Genomic DNA, 14,429 nt, shown 5'->3' on the forward strand with positions numbered 1-14,429 from the left:
TAGGGATTCCTTCTACTCAATTTTAGATTTCTTTTTGTTCACAGGCAAGAAGCGGAGATCTTTAATTAAATTGTTTATTCGAATACCCCTCTTTAATCTTTTGAGGTAGACAGATTTCCACAATGTAAGAGGAGGGAAAGTATCTACAGTCTCAGGGAGGGCAGAGAAAACAGGTTGCTGATAAGGCGGAAAGCAAATGAAGAGGAAATAAGTCAAACGCTGTGCTGATACTTGAGATAATGAATACAGACTTCACATCCTGCCTATCTGCTAATAAAGAGGTCTGAAAATAAATGAAAAAATGAACCCTGTAGACTAAAACTAAGTGCTATTTTTTTTAACTAAAATTAACCACTAACATATGGGGAAAAAAAATCAGTACATGTAAGAGCTTACTACAATCCTTTCAAGAATTGGCTTTTCCCCATCCCAAAATGCATGCACACTCAGCTGAATCGAGTGTGCTTGATATCAGATACATGAGTGTTTGACAGCTATTGAAGGTATATCGGCACCTTTAGGATGTGGGTCATGTGTCCAGCTACCGCTAGAACACTCCTGTCATCCAAATATACCATGTGACCATATTCCTTGCCCAAAATAAGGATCTACACAGTGTCAATAATGGTCACAATCATTTATTATTACTATGGGCAGTGTTAGACTGTGAAGGACTCCGCACCACTTATTGCATAATCAGTCATTCATTTGAACTGGTGCCGTGTAATACCACTTTTCGCCAGCAGAGGCCACTATAGCGCGACTGCCTCTACAATACCAGAACGATCACCCGATCAGTCAGTCTTCACATAGTGAAGGAATGTTTCAGGAGTAAAGATTCAAAAGAGAGAGTCCAGAAGTTTTACAAAAAAACCATTTCCCAATACAAACTGAATAAGTAGACCTGGTGAGATTGGTGAACTTACTTTGATAACAAAAGTCGCAATGGCTATATAATCCTATCTGAAAATGTAGACTCAATCTCCTCTCACCTAGCCTTTTTTGACTGCTCCTCAGTGTCCCTCCTCAGCGCTGCTGCTGAGATCTCACACTGATCGGTACAAGCTACACCTGTCAACCTGTCAAGTCAAGAATGAATACACTCAAACTCATGAGCTTTATTACTCTTTAGATGAGCTCATAAAATGCTCCTATTAACAGCAGGATTATACAGGCATTCCGACATGGATTTTCAGAGTAAGTACAGTAGCCTCATCAGGTTTAACAAATCTGTTTAATAATAAGGTGAAGGTCTACTTTAATGACAATAATATGCACATATCATATCAGTCATAGTTCACTGTGTGAAACAAGTTTTGCTCAAGTCGGGAGATTTTCTTTATTTAATATGTTACTGTGCGGTAATTCCTCTAAGTGGATTAACCTCCTCTCTATCCACAATTACTCCCAGCTGCGCTCCTGCGCACAACTGCAGCTGCTGATTAACATTCTACCGGCTGCAGAAAAGTCTGCTTCTGTTGGAATTTTTCCATCAGTAGTAATTGCGAGCTCTGCTCGAAACGGCAAATTTATATAACTTTAATTATTAGTAATGACGACTTAATTATCGCTGCAAACCCGCTACGGAATGCAAAACTTTATCCAGTCGCCAACCGAGAGCCTTATCTTTCTTTAAGGGATTCTCCATCTTCCAGAATCATCATTAGCAGCTCCAATAAATAGTTTTTTATACGTATTTTTTTAGCGGTTGGAAATTCCATTAGTTTGATACAAAGCATAAATTCCCAGAAATGTATAACCTAACGCTCAGACTAACTGATACCAACACTAAACGGATCTTAAAGGCTAAGTACACCCCTAAGATTCTTTTGTGCTGCAATATAAAGTTAATCGACTTTCTAAATTTGTCCCCATTGAACATGATCCTGCATTTTGCTGCTGCAGAGTGTTTGTCCGTCTTTTAGCTAGGTGAGCCCTCCGCAGAAATGTTTGGAAATCTATTAGAAGTCTGCTTTCCCCCCTCTCTTCTTCCAATGTTTTCGATACCAGCAAAGAGCGGGGAGGAAAGTATTTACAGTCTCAGGGAGGGCAGAGAGAACAAGATAGTAAGAAAGAAAGCAAGAAGCAAAGAAAATATCTATAGTTTCAGGGAGGGAAGAGAGAGCAAGTTAATAAATTAATAAGGAAGAAAGCAGGGAGGGAAGAAAGTACTGACAGTCTCATGGAGGGCAGAGAGAACATGTTAATAAGTTAATAAGAAAGAGAGATAGGACGGCAGAAAATATCTACAGTCTGAGGTAGGTCTGAGAGAACAATTTAATAAGGAATAAAGCTAGGAGGGAGGAAGGTATCTACAGTTTCAGGAAGGGAAAATAGAAAAAGTTAATAAATTAATAAGAAAGCAGGGAGGGATGAAAGTATCTACAGTCTCAGGGAGAGCAGAGAGAACAAGTTAATAAGTTGACAAGTTAATAAGGATGAAAGCAGATGGTGGGGAAATACCGTAAGTAAAGTATTGGAACTGCACTGGTACAGTTGCTAATAAAGACAGCAGAATTCTGGATAAATCATACACACACAGCTCATATCTAGCCTATATTACCAGGAATGTCACTCCCACAAGAGGAAACTCAGAAAACTGCAAATCAGGGGGACTGAAAATGAATGAAGACTGCAGACTGAAACTTAGTGCTCTTTTTTAACTAAAAGTATAATCACCAATATATGTGAAATCATATTTTGTCCATGTCAAAGAGATGACTGCATACAGAACCATTATGGTTATTAATATGTGAGTTGTATGCAGTTACCGCCCCCTAGAGGTGGCTGCTAGTAGCCTGCGTATTATTTAACAAATCTGCATCCATATAGGGGATTAAACCAATATAGATAAAAAACAAAGGCGTTTGAAGTGTAACTAAACTTTTGAAATACTTCTGACATAGTATAGTGACATGTTTAAAGTCTCGATGTCCCTTTTGGAGTCCAGTTTACAGGATTGTCTAAAGGTCACTTTATGAGCCCCAAGTTAAGGAACACCTAGGCACTGGCCACCACTACTCCGATAAATAATTCAGATTTGCTTTTGACATTTATCAGTGTCTATATTTAGCACAAAATATATTTATTATATTTATTTAATATATTAGATTTAGCCTCAAGCTACAATGGTACAATGCAAGCTTTTCATATAAAGTGTCAAACCCGTCTTCAAAAACAATGGATACTCAACATATAAGGTGAACAAGGCACAGTAATATCGACGACTGGAATTTGTGTCTTTCTAGCTGTTGCAAACTACAACTCCCAGGATGCTTTGATGGCCAAAGGTCCAACAGATTGGAGCCTTCACCCAATAGAACTCTGACATCATACGTTTCAACAGCCTATCAGATAACAGCTATCATTTTTCAAAAACTTTCAAAAAAGAGAAATTCTAATCGTTTGCTTTAGGCATCTCCTCCACCCGTCCTTTGCACAGGGGTTGAAATTCTAATCGTTTGCTGTAGGCATCTCCTCCACCCGTCCTTTGCACAGGGTTTGAAATTCTAATCGTTTGCTGTAGGCATCTCCTCCACCCGTCCTTTGCGCAGGTGTTTGATACATTTTCCCTTATGTCTTAAAATCAGACTGTTCCCAATTATAGTAACATAGTTGCCAATAATTTTAGCAGGACTTGCCAGCAAAAAGACCACCCCTTTTATCCAAACCTGATGTGAACACATATTACACATACTGGCCATCTCGGAGAAGCCCTTGTAGACCATTTCTCAATACAACTTTGGTTGGTTGACTCGCTATATAATAGAGGGCAGCTATCATTTCTGATATCGGCCGTCGATGTGGATCTCACTCACCTCCGGCGTACATAACGGCCAGCAATAACGAGGATATCCAGGCGATCTCACTATAGGAGGCTCCAAAAAACTCCTGGATCTCTTTGTAGAAAACAGTGATTGCTTTGGAAAAGGCATAGGAGAATCCCATAGATATAAAAGCCCCGAAGACTACAATCCATCCCCAGCCGCCATCAGGAGGGGTGTACCCCAGATCTGTTCCCGCTGCTGGAGCCATTATGAAACGATGTTCTCATAGATCTGAAAGAGAAGAAGTATTTCAATAGGCAAAATAATATAGGACCATATGGGCTTGTTCACACGCTGCGTTTTTTTTAGTGTGTTTTTTCAGCGTTTTGCAGTACTAGCAAAGTTAATGAGATTTCTGAAATGTCACGCAGCCGCTAAATATTTTTTTCCTTGCAGATTATAACCGTCAAAAAGTTTCTTTAAACCTGTTTTGTTGTTTTTGCAACCAATTTGCGCCTTTTTAAATCTTTTACATGTGTTCGCCTGTTTTATTTTTTTTCCGCTTTGTGGACCGAGTTTAGTGACTCCAGATGCTTTCGACTAATTCGTCAAATGCAAACTTTTTTTTTTTTTTTAAAAGTTGCAAAATGTGGCACAACTCTACTTCTGTCCCACTCCGGAGTGATTTTACACACTTTTCTCAAAAAGTCCCCTTTTTTGACATTTTGAAAACTATGATTAATACGGGGAAAAAAAAAGCGCAAAATTAATGAACCGCTTGCGCCACTTTCATGAATTTGGTGCAAATATCACGAGACACAGAAAATCAAAAGTGGGGCTGATTCATCGAGACTGATGCTAGTGGTACCCCAATCTTGGGATAGAAGAGGTGTCGAGTTTTAAGGAGGCGCGCGCCGCTTAATGAATTTGGCGTTTCTTCTGGAATGGCGTATGCCTCCGTGCACCGTCCCAGAAATACTACTCCAATCAGGGACTGGTGAAATACTTCTAGAGTAACGAACGCCAGAACTTTTCAGGAATCAGACGTGCCTACACCCCGTCCTACCCCGGTTCCTCCCCACCTACGCTAATTTTGGTAAATAAACACAAAGTGGCGTGAAAACACCAAAAGCTGCAAACATCTTTTGTGACTCCGCACAGATTTTGCAATTTTTCCAAGGTTTTATGCCACTTTTGAAGCGTAAAGATTAGGATGAATCAGCCCGAGTGACTTAAAGAAGGACGCAACTGATGAATCGGGACCTTAGTTCAAATAAATTTGTCCCGCGTGCATCGTATCTGAATGAGCGAAGTTGTAATCACCCTCCGGTCCGCACAGCGCCCTGTGTTCATGCTGAATTTACCGCATTAAACGCTTATCCACATTAGAGTCGTCCGTCACATGTCCCTCGTAAATCCCCTAAATCAAATATAATAAGTCAGGACTCGGGGGACGCTGGCGGCTGCCGTCCCACAAAGGAGCCATTTATACACAGTTTAGGTTCTGCCAGATGTGATTAAACTGAGATCTGAATGCAGAGAGGTCTGGCGGGCGGGCGAAAGAGATCCAGAATCTCCTATATTCTATAGAGTCATTACACACAGAGTGATCTATTCCACATGTTTATTTCTGCTAGTGTTGATGATTATGGCTTACAGCCAATGAGAATCCAAAAGTCATTATCTCAGTAAATTAGAATAATTAACAAAAACACCTGCAAAGGCATCCTAAGCGTTTATAAAGGTCCCTTAGTCTGTTTCAGTGGCTCCACAATCATGGGGAAGACTGCTGACCTGACAGATGTCCAGAAGGCAGTTACTGACACACTCCACAAGGAGGGGAAGCCACAAAAGGTCATTGCTAAAGAAGCCGGCTGTTCAGAGTGCTGTATCCAAGCAGATTAATGGAAGGTTGAGTGGAAAGAAAAAGTGTGGTAGAAAAAGGTGCACAAGCAACCGGGATAACCGCAGCCTGGAAAGGATTGTTAAGAAAAGGCCATTCAAAAATTTGGGGGAGATTCACAAGGCGTGGACTGCTGCTGGAGTCATTGCTTCACACCACACACAGACGTATCCAGGACATGGGCTACAAGTGTCACATTCCTTGTGTCAGCCACTCATGACCAATAGACAGCGCCAGAAGCGTCTCACCTGGGCCAAGGAGAAAAAGAACCGGACTGTGGTCAGTGGTCCAAGGTGTTGTTTTCAGATGAAAGTACATTTTGCATTTCATTTGGAAATCAAGGTCCCAGAGTCTGGAGGAAGAGTGGAGAGGCCACAATCCAAGCTGATGAGGTCTAGTGTGAAGTTTCCACAATCAGTGATGGTTTGGGGAGCCATGTCATCTGCTGGTGTAGGTCCACTGTGTTTTATCAAGACCAAAGTCAGCGCAGCCGTTTACCAGGACATTGTAGAGCTCTTCATGCTTCCCTCTGCCGATGAGCTTTTTGGAGATGGAAATGTCATTCTCCAGCAGGACTTGGCCCCTGTCCACACTGCCAAAAGTACCAATACCTGGTTTACAAACAACAGTATCACTGTGCTTGATTGGCAGTAAACTCTCCTGACCTTAACCCCATAGAGAATCTATGGAGTATTGTCAAGAGGAAGATGAGAGACACCAGACCCAACAATGCAGACGAGCTGAAGGCTGCTATCAAAGCAACCTGGGCTTCCATAACCCCTCAGCAGTGCCACAGGCTGATCACCTCCTGCCACGCCGTATGGATGCGGTAATGGATGCAAAAGGAGCCCGACCAAGTACTGAGTGACATAGTAACATAGTAACATAGTTATTAAGGTTGAAGGGAGACTTTAAGTCCATCTAGTTCAACCCATATCCTATCCTAACTTGCCCTAACATGTTGATCCAGAGGAAGGCAAAAAAACCCCATGTGGCAAACAGTAAGCTTCACATTGGGGAAAAAAATTCCTTCCCGACTCCACATACGGCAATCCGACTAGCTTATTGGATCAACGCAATATTAAGGAGACTAGTGTATATACCCTGTAATATTATACTTTTCAAGAAAGGCATCCAGTCCCTTCTTAAATTTTAGTAGTGAATCACTCATTACAACATCATATGGCAGAGAGTTCCATAGTCTCACTGCTCTTACAGTAAAGAATCCGCGTCTGTGAGTATGCTTAAACCTTCTTTCCTCCAGACGTAGAGGATGCCCCCTTGTCCCCGTCACAGGTCTAAGAGTAAAAAGATCATTAGAAAGGTCTTTGTATTGTCCCCACATATATTTATACATTGTAATAAGATCACCCCTAAGCCTTCGATTCTCCAAACTAAATAACCCCAAGTGTAATAACCTGTCTTGGTATTGCAGACCCCCTAGTTCCCTATTAACCTTGGTCGCTCTTCTCTGCACCCGCTCCAGTTCAGCTATGTCTTTCTTATACACCGGAGACCAGAACTGTACACAGTATTCTAAGTGTGGTCGCACAAGTGACTTATATAGAGGTAAAATTATGTTCTCCTCATGAGCATCTATGCCTCTTTTAATGCATCCCATTATTTTATTTGCCTTTGCAGCAGCTGCTTGACTCTGGCCACTAAATGTGAGTTTTTCATCCACCCATACACCCAGGTCTTTTTCAGTGACTGTTTTGCCCAGTGTTTTACAATTAAGCACATAATTATACAACTTGTTCGTTCTACCCAAGTGCATGACCTTACATTTATCCCCATTAAAGCTCATTTGCCATTTATCAGCCCAAGCTTCTAGTTTACATAAATCCTCCTGTAATATTAAATTGTCCTCCTCTGTATTGATTACCCTGCAGAGTTTAGTGTCATCTGCAAATATTGAAATTCTACTCTCTATGCCCCCTACAAGGTCATTAATAAATATGTTAAAAAGAAGCGGGCCCAAAACTGACCCCTGTGGTACCCCACTGCTAACCGTGACCCAGTCCGAGTGTGCTCCATTAATAACCACCCTTTGTTTCCTATCCCTGAGCCAGCTCTTAACCCACCTACACATATTTTCCCCTATCCCCATTGTTCTCATTTTATGTATCAACCTTTTGTGTGGCACCGTATCAAAAGCTTTTGAAAAGTCCATGTACACCACGTCCACTGCATTCCCTTGGTCCAGTCCGGAACTTACCTCTTCATAAAAGCTTATCAGATTAGTCTGACAGGAACAGTCTCTTGTAAACCCATGTTGATATTGGGTCATAAAGTTATTCTTCTCCAGATACTCCAGTATAGTATCTCTTAGGAAACCCTCCAGGATCTTACCCACAGTTGAGGTTAAACTTACTGGCCTATAATTTCCAAGTTCAGTTTTTGTCCCCTTTTTGAATATTGGCACCACATTTGCTATACGCCAGTCCTGTGGTACAGACCCTGTTATTATGGAATCTTTAAAGATTAAAAATAATGGTCTATCTATGACTGTGCTTAATTCCTGCAGTACTCGGGGGTGTATCCCATCCGGGCCCGGGGATTTGTCAATTTTAGTGATTTGTAGACGCCGCCGTACTTCCTGCTGGGTTAAGCAGGTGACATTTAATGGAGAATTTTTATCCCTGATCATGTTATCCGTCATGGGATTTTCTTGTGTAAATACTGTTGAAAAAAAGTCATTTAGCATATTGGCTTTTTCCTCATCCTCATCCACCATTTCACCCAGACTATTTTTAAGGGGACCAACACTATCATTTTTTAGCTTCTTACTATTTATGTAGTTAAAGAATATTTTGGGATTATTTTTACTTTCTCTGGCAATGAGTCTCTCTGTCTCAATCTTTGCTGTCTTGATTTGCTTTTTACAGAATTTATTTAATCTTCTGTATTTATTTAATGCCTCATCACTACCTACTTGCTTTAATTCTCTAAATGCTTTATTTTTATCTCTTATTGCGCCCCTTACAGCTCTATTTAGCCATAGTGGTTTCCTCCTATTTCTCGCATGTTTATTCCCATACGGTATATATTGTGCACAGGTCCTATTCAGGATGCTAATAAATGTCTCCCATTTTCTTTGTGTATTTTTATGTCTCAGGATATCGTCCCAGTTAATTGCACCAAGATCATCTCTCATCCGTTGGAAATTTGCCTTCCTGAAGTTTAGTGTCCTTGTAACCCCTCTACTACACATCTTATTAAAGGATACATGAAAACTTATTAATTTGTGATCACTATTACCCAAGTGACCCCCAACCCTTACATTTGATATGCGGTCTGGCCTGTTGGTTAATATTAGGTCTAGCAGTGCCCCCCCTCTTGTTGGGTCCTGAACCAGTTGTGAAAGGTAATTGTCTCTCATCGTTGTCAGAAACCTATTACCTTTGCTGGAACTGCAGGTTTCTGTTCCCAATGTATTTCAGGGTAGTTGAAGTCCCCCATAATAATGACTTCTCCTTGAGTCGCTGCTTCATCTATTTGCTTTATGAGGATATTCTCTGTAGCTTACATTATTTTTGGAGATTTATAACAAACCCCTATCAGTAATTTATTATTTTTCCCCCCTCCCCTTATCTCTACCCACAGGGACTCTACATTTTCATTAGATTCATATATATTATCACGAAGGATGGGTTTTAAGGATGATTTTACATATAAACATCCCCCTCCCCCTCGCTTATTTGTACGGTCATTTCTGAACAGACTATAGCCCTGTAAATTAACCGCCCAGTCTTGGCTCTCGTCCAGCCATGTCTCAGATATCCCCACCATGTCATAATTATGTTCCAACAACATTAACTCCAATTCCTCCATTTTGTTGGCGAGACTTCTGGCATTAGTATACAAGCACTTTATGTATCTCTCTGTACCTATATTCTTTCTTAAATTATTAACTGTTCTAACCCCACCCCCCATGCCACCCCCACCCCCAATTTCATTATTTGTGCCCAGGTCTCTAGCTGCACTGTCTTCCCCTCCTATAAAAGGAATACCCTCCCCCCCGTCCCTAGTTTAAAATCTCCTCCAACCTTCTAGCCATTTTCTCCCCCAGCACAGCTGCACCCTCCCCATTGAGGTGCAGCTCGTCCCTAGCGTAGAACCTGTAGCCAACTGAGAAGTCGGCCCAGTTCTGCAGGAACCCAAACCCCTCCTTCCTACACCAATTCCTGAGCCACTTATTAACTTCCCTAATCTCCCGTTGCCTCTCTGGCGTGGCACGTGGTACAGGAAGTATTTCCGAAAATACCACCTTGGAGGTCCTTGCTTTAAGCTTACAGCCTAATTCCCTGAAATCATCTTTAAGGACCTTCCACCTACCTCTAACTTTGTCATTTGTGCCAATGTGCACCATGACCGCTGGATCCTCTCCAGCCCCTCCCAGTAATCTGTCAACCCGCTCAGCGATGTGTCGGACTCGAGCGCCAGGTAGGCAGCACACCGTTCGACGATCCCTGTCTTTGTGACAGATTGCCCTATCTGTTCCCCTAATAATTGAGTCTCCCACTACCAGAACCTGTCTGGCCTGCCCTGCTCTCCTATTTCCCCCCTTACTGGAGCAGACACTCCTCCGGCTTTCAGAGGACATGCCTTGCTGCAGCGGTGCTACTCCTGCACTAACACTCCCCTCATCTGCCAACATAGCAAACTTATTGGGGTGTGCCAGATCAGGACTAGCCTCCCTGGTGCTCTTCCCTCTACCCCGCCTTCTGTCACCCAGCTAGCTGCTTCATTGTCCTGCAGCTCCAACCTAGCATCCCCCCCCTCATCTATCCCAGTGAGCGTCTGCTCAGTGAGCAGAAGACTCCTTTCCATATTGTCTATGGATCTCAGTGTTGCCAGCTGCACATTTAGATCCAGTATCTGGGCTTCCAAATGCACAACGTGCTCACATCTCGCACAGCAGTATGCACCCTCCACCGGCTGTTCAAGGATTTCATACATGCGGCAAGACGTGCACTGGATGGCATTGGCAATAGTGGAGCACATCCTAATGGGGATTGCACCAGACAATAAGATAAGCAAAAATAAATTAAAAAAAAAAAAAAAGAATTAATATAACAGCAATTCAGTAAGACCTCCCTTGGAAACTCCCTGAATCTAAAGTCACTGAATTTCAAGTCACACACTTACCACAGTTCGCACTTACACTCAGGTCACACTCAGCTCGTTCACACTCGCTCAGGAAGAAGATTTAAGAGAGTTTTTTTTTTTTTTTTTTTCCCCCTTTTACCAGCACACCACCTTGCTGCTCAATGCACTTCCAAAAGGTGTGCATTTACTGAATATACATTTCAGTAGGACAACACTTCGGATTTTAAAATAATTTTTCAGGCTGATGTTATAAAGTATTCTAATTTACTGAGATAATGACTTTTAGGCTTTCATTGGCAGTAAGCCATAATCATCAACATTAACAGAAATAAACACGTGAAATAGATCACTCTGTGTGTAATGACTCTATAGAATACAGGAGATTCACTTTTTGTATTGAAGAACTGAAATAAATTCACCTTTTGATGATATTCTAGTTTTGTGAGAAGCTCCTGTATATCAAAATAAGTGCAACTCTGTGGATTTATAGCCCTTGGACCAATGCGCTTGAGGAAACACAGGTCGATATAAAGTAACACTGTGTCCTGCAGCCGACGATGACACGGAGGGTAAAAATGAACCACAGATGACATTCTGATGGTAAAATGGACACATCTGATGACACACTATTCTGGCAGAGTTTTCTCTTATGTGTAACTTTAGGCAGGTGCAGCAGAGCTGACACTTTCCGTTTTACATTACTCAATATCACCTCTCAGTGTAACATCTAGGTTTTTTCTTTCATTAGACTGTGCACACTACAGTCAGATGTAAAAAGCATCATCTTAAAGAATATGGACAATTATTTTGTGGGGATTTTTTTTACTATGAATATTTTTTTTTAATTTGGGTTCCATTAAAAAATTTGCACCATTTGGCATTCACAGGAACTTTGTTTCCCTGCACATTGCTGGCTGCAGAATGAGTTAACTGAGGATCCTGAAGTGAGCTCCAACTATTTTTTATCTTTATCTCTGAGCTTTTTTCAGCAGATTTATGACCACGTCAAAAGTCAGTTCAACATTGAGGTGGTCTATGATTATAAATCAGCACAAAGAAGCAAAGCAAAAGACATCTAAAGCTGTGTTCCCATGATGAGTTTTTGACCTTGCGTATTGAAAAAAAAAAAATGCAAGTAACCTGTCAAAACGTGTGCTGCGTTGGATTCTTAATTAACTCACTCAGCAGCCAAAGGTTCTAAAAGAAAAATGGTGCAAAATATTAAATATGTCAGTAGGATGAACCCTCCTACATTGTCTATATGGGCATGTAGGTCATAGGAAGCAGAATAAAATGATGCCTTGATATCTACTATGCAATGTTTTATTCCAGAGAAATTCCTGTTTTTCTTAATATGTAAATGAGCTGTTAAGATCTATGGCCTGGATATAGATCTTCCTGAGACTCCGCCTCCAGAGGGAGTTACCAATGTGAGACATGTAATGACTGACAGTCTGCTCTCCTGATATACATGTCTCATATTGGTAGCTCCCATTTTCATGTAATGTAAGCAGTGGAGGCAGATTCTCGGGGGGGGGAGGGGATCTATGTCCGGCCCATAGATCTTAACAGCTCATTTACATATTAAGAAAAACATGGATTTCTCTCGAATAAGACACCTGATTGCAGACATCAAGGTAGAATTTTTTTTCAGCTTCCTATAACCTGCATGCCCACATACACGGCGTAGGAGGGTTGGTCCTACTGACAGTTTCAAATTATATGGGTTTTCCATTTTAAGGAAAAACGTTTCTACAAAGCCTGTACCTGTAAAATAACAAATAGAGCAGGTAGTCACCCACCCTCGGTCCAGCACGAGCTCTCCGACTCTGCCCCATTCTTTGTGTTTTGGCTGCAGATGTGATGTCAAGACCACAGCGCACATCAACGCTGCAGCCAATCACTGCTGATATATAAATTATCTATCTATCTATATATATATATTATAGACAGCAGGAGCTCAGTGATTGGCTGCCGTGGTTGTGAGAGACTGTGTGATATTTTACAAGTATAGAACAGTTTGGGGGTCACTTTTTTGTAAATTTTTTTTTCTTTAACACTATAAAAAATTCAGATCTGTCACAATGATACTTTATATGTGTGTTCCTAAGTGACGGCATCAATATACAATAGGCGCTGGTCCAATTTCTGCGCCTAAAATCACAGATCGCCCCTGTAGGAATCTGACTTTACACCTACAGAAATCACTGCAGCTGCAAAACAAAAATATAAGAAAATTATTAAAAAAAAATAAAAATAAGTCATGAATAAGTGTAACCATATCATCACGTCTCGAGGGGGGAAAACTCCCACTTGTGGCCTTAGCCGCCATGTTCCAGTGAATTCTGTGCCTAACATAGAACTAAACAAAAGTGTCGCACGGAATGTAAAGAAACAATAACAGATACACTGTATTTGTAAACAAACAATAAGAGATACACTGTATTTGTAAACAAATAATAACAGCAGATACATTGTATCTCTTACACACTACAGATGCAGCAGTGCTGAAAACATCATTTTATCATCCACCACTGTCCCATTCATCAACTTTTTGTGACTATGATGATACATTTTACATGGGACTGCAGGTTTGCATACAATCCTATAATTAATTTTTTTTTAAAAAAATCAGCCTGATAGCAGTTTAATAACTCAAGCTTGGTGTTTTCCTAGAGGAGCACACATGAGTTGTCCAGGGCCACGATGCTGGGGCCCCAGAGCAGGAAGTGGTGGCAGCAGAGACAACTCTTTTCTTCTCTGCTCCTCCACGTGTGCAGCACAAGTTCCCCATCCCCTGCAGTCACTTACCCGGGCCGGATGTCCTGGAGCTTTCTGCTGCTGGCAAATAAGAGCTGGTGGGGAAAGAAAAGTCTCTAAATCCAGAGTTCATCTGTATATAGGATGCAGGGAGGAGCCCAGCATGGTCACACCATGGACAGCACAGACCTCAGCCCCTGCTCCTTCCTCAGGCTCCTAAACAGAGGAGGGGGCTGGGAAACAAAGGGGTTTTAGGACTATGTGATTGGTGCAGAGCTGCATACATTCAAAGAGGAGGACCTGGCAATCACTGGTGATCAGGAGGAGTCCACACTGCTTCTGCAGAACCTCTTGGATTTATGATTATTTACGAGTTTATTATGTGTTTGAGTTTTTATGTTAATATCTTTATTCTTAATATATATATAATAAAATAACATAATAATAAAAAATAAATAATAAATAAATAATGAAGAGATAAAAAATGATACATGATTACATAGTAAAAGTCAAATGCATAAAACTCAGAAAATATATATTAATATTTTTATGGGTTTTATGCATTTCAGAGGTACTTATTATTTTTTTATTTTTTTTAGTTTAATATTTTTATGAGTTTTCATTTTTATGAGATTATGTATTTTTGCATTTGTACGAGTTCCAATTTAAATATTGTAATATTTATATATGCATTATTTTTTATTTTAATATTTTAATTCTTATGAGTTTATGTATTTTTGTGATTTTATGTTAATATTTGAATTAATTAATATATTAATTTTAACATTTTTTATTTTTATTAGTTTCCATATTTTTTATTTTAATAGTTATTATATATATTTTTTTAATTGTAATATTTGTATGAGTTTTAATGTCTGTGTGTTTAT

The 14,429-nt window shown here is 40.5% G+C and overlaps 1 protein-coding gene across 1 annotated transcript in view; it reads right to left on the reverse strand.

The window, feature by feature from the left end:
• Nucleotides 1-13,738, reverse strand: part of LOC141084805 (monocarboxylate transporter 2-like) — a 56,712-nt gene extending 42,974 nt beyond the window's left edge. Inside the window, exons 1-2 of the mRNA XM_073569745.1 lie at nucleotides 13,594-13,738; nucleotides 3,819-4,058 (exon numbers count right to left, since the gene is read on the reverse strand). Coding sequence (XP_073425846.1) covers nucleotides 3,819-4,035 — 217 coding nt within the window. The 5' untranslated portion in view covers nucleotides 4,036-4,058; nucleotides 13,594-13,738. The remainder of the gene's footprint in view (nucleotides 1-3,818; nucleotides 4,059-13,593) is intronic.
• Between the last annotated feature and the right edge of the window lie 691 nt (nucleotides 13,739-14,429).

The sequence above is a fragment of the Dendrobates tinctorius genome, unplaced genomic scaffold (assembly GCF_039654945.1).
Source record: "Dendrobates tinctorius isolate UK_male_01 unplaced genomic scaffold, ASM3965494v1 ptg000027l, whole genome shotgun sequence".
Taxonomy (NCBI): Eukaryota; Metazoa; Chordata; class Amphibia; order Anura; family Dendrobatidae; genus Dendrobates; species Dendrobates tinctorius.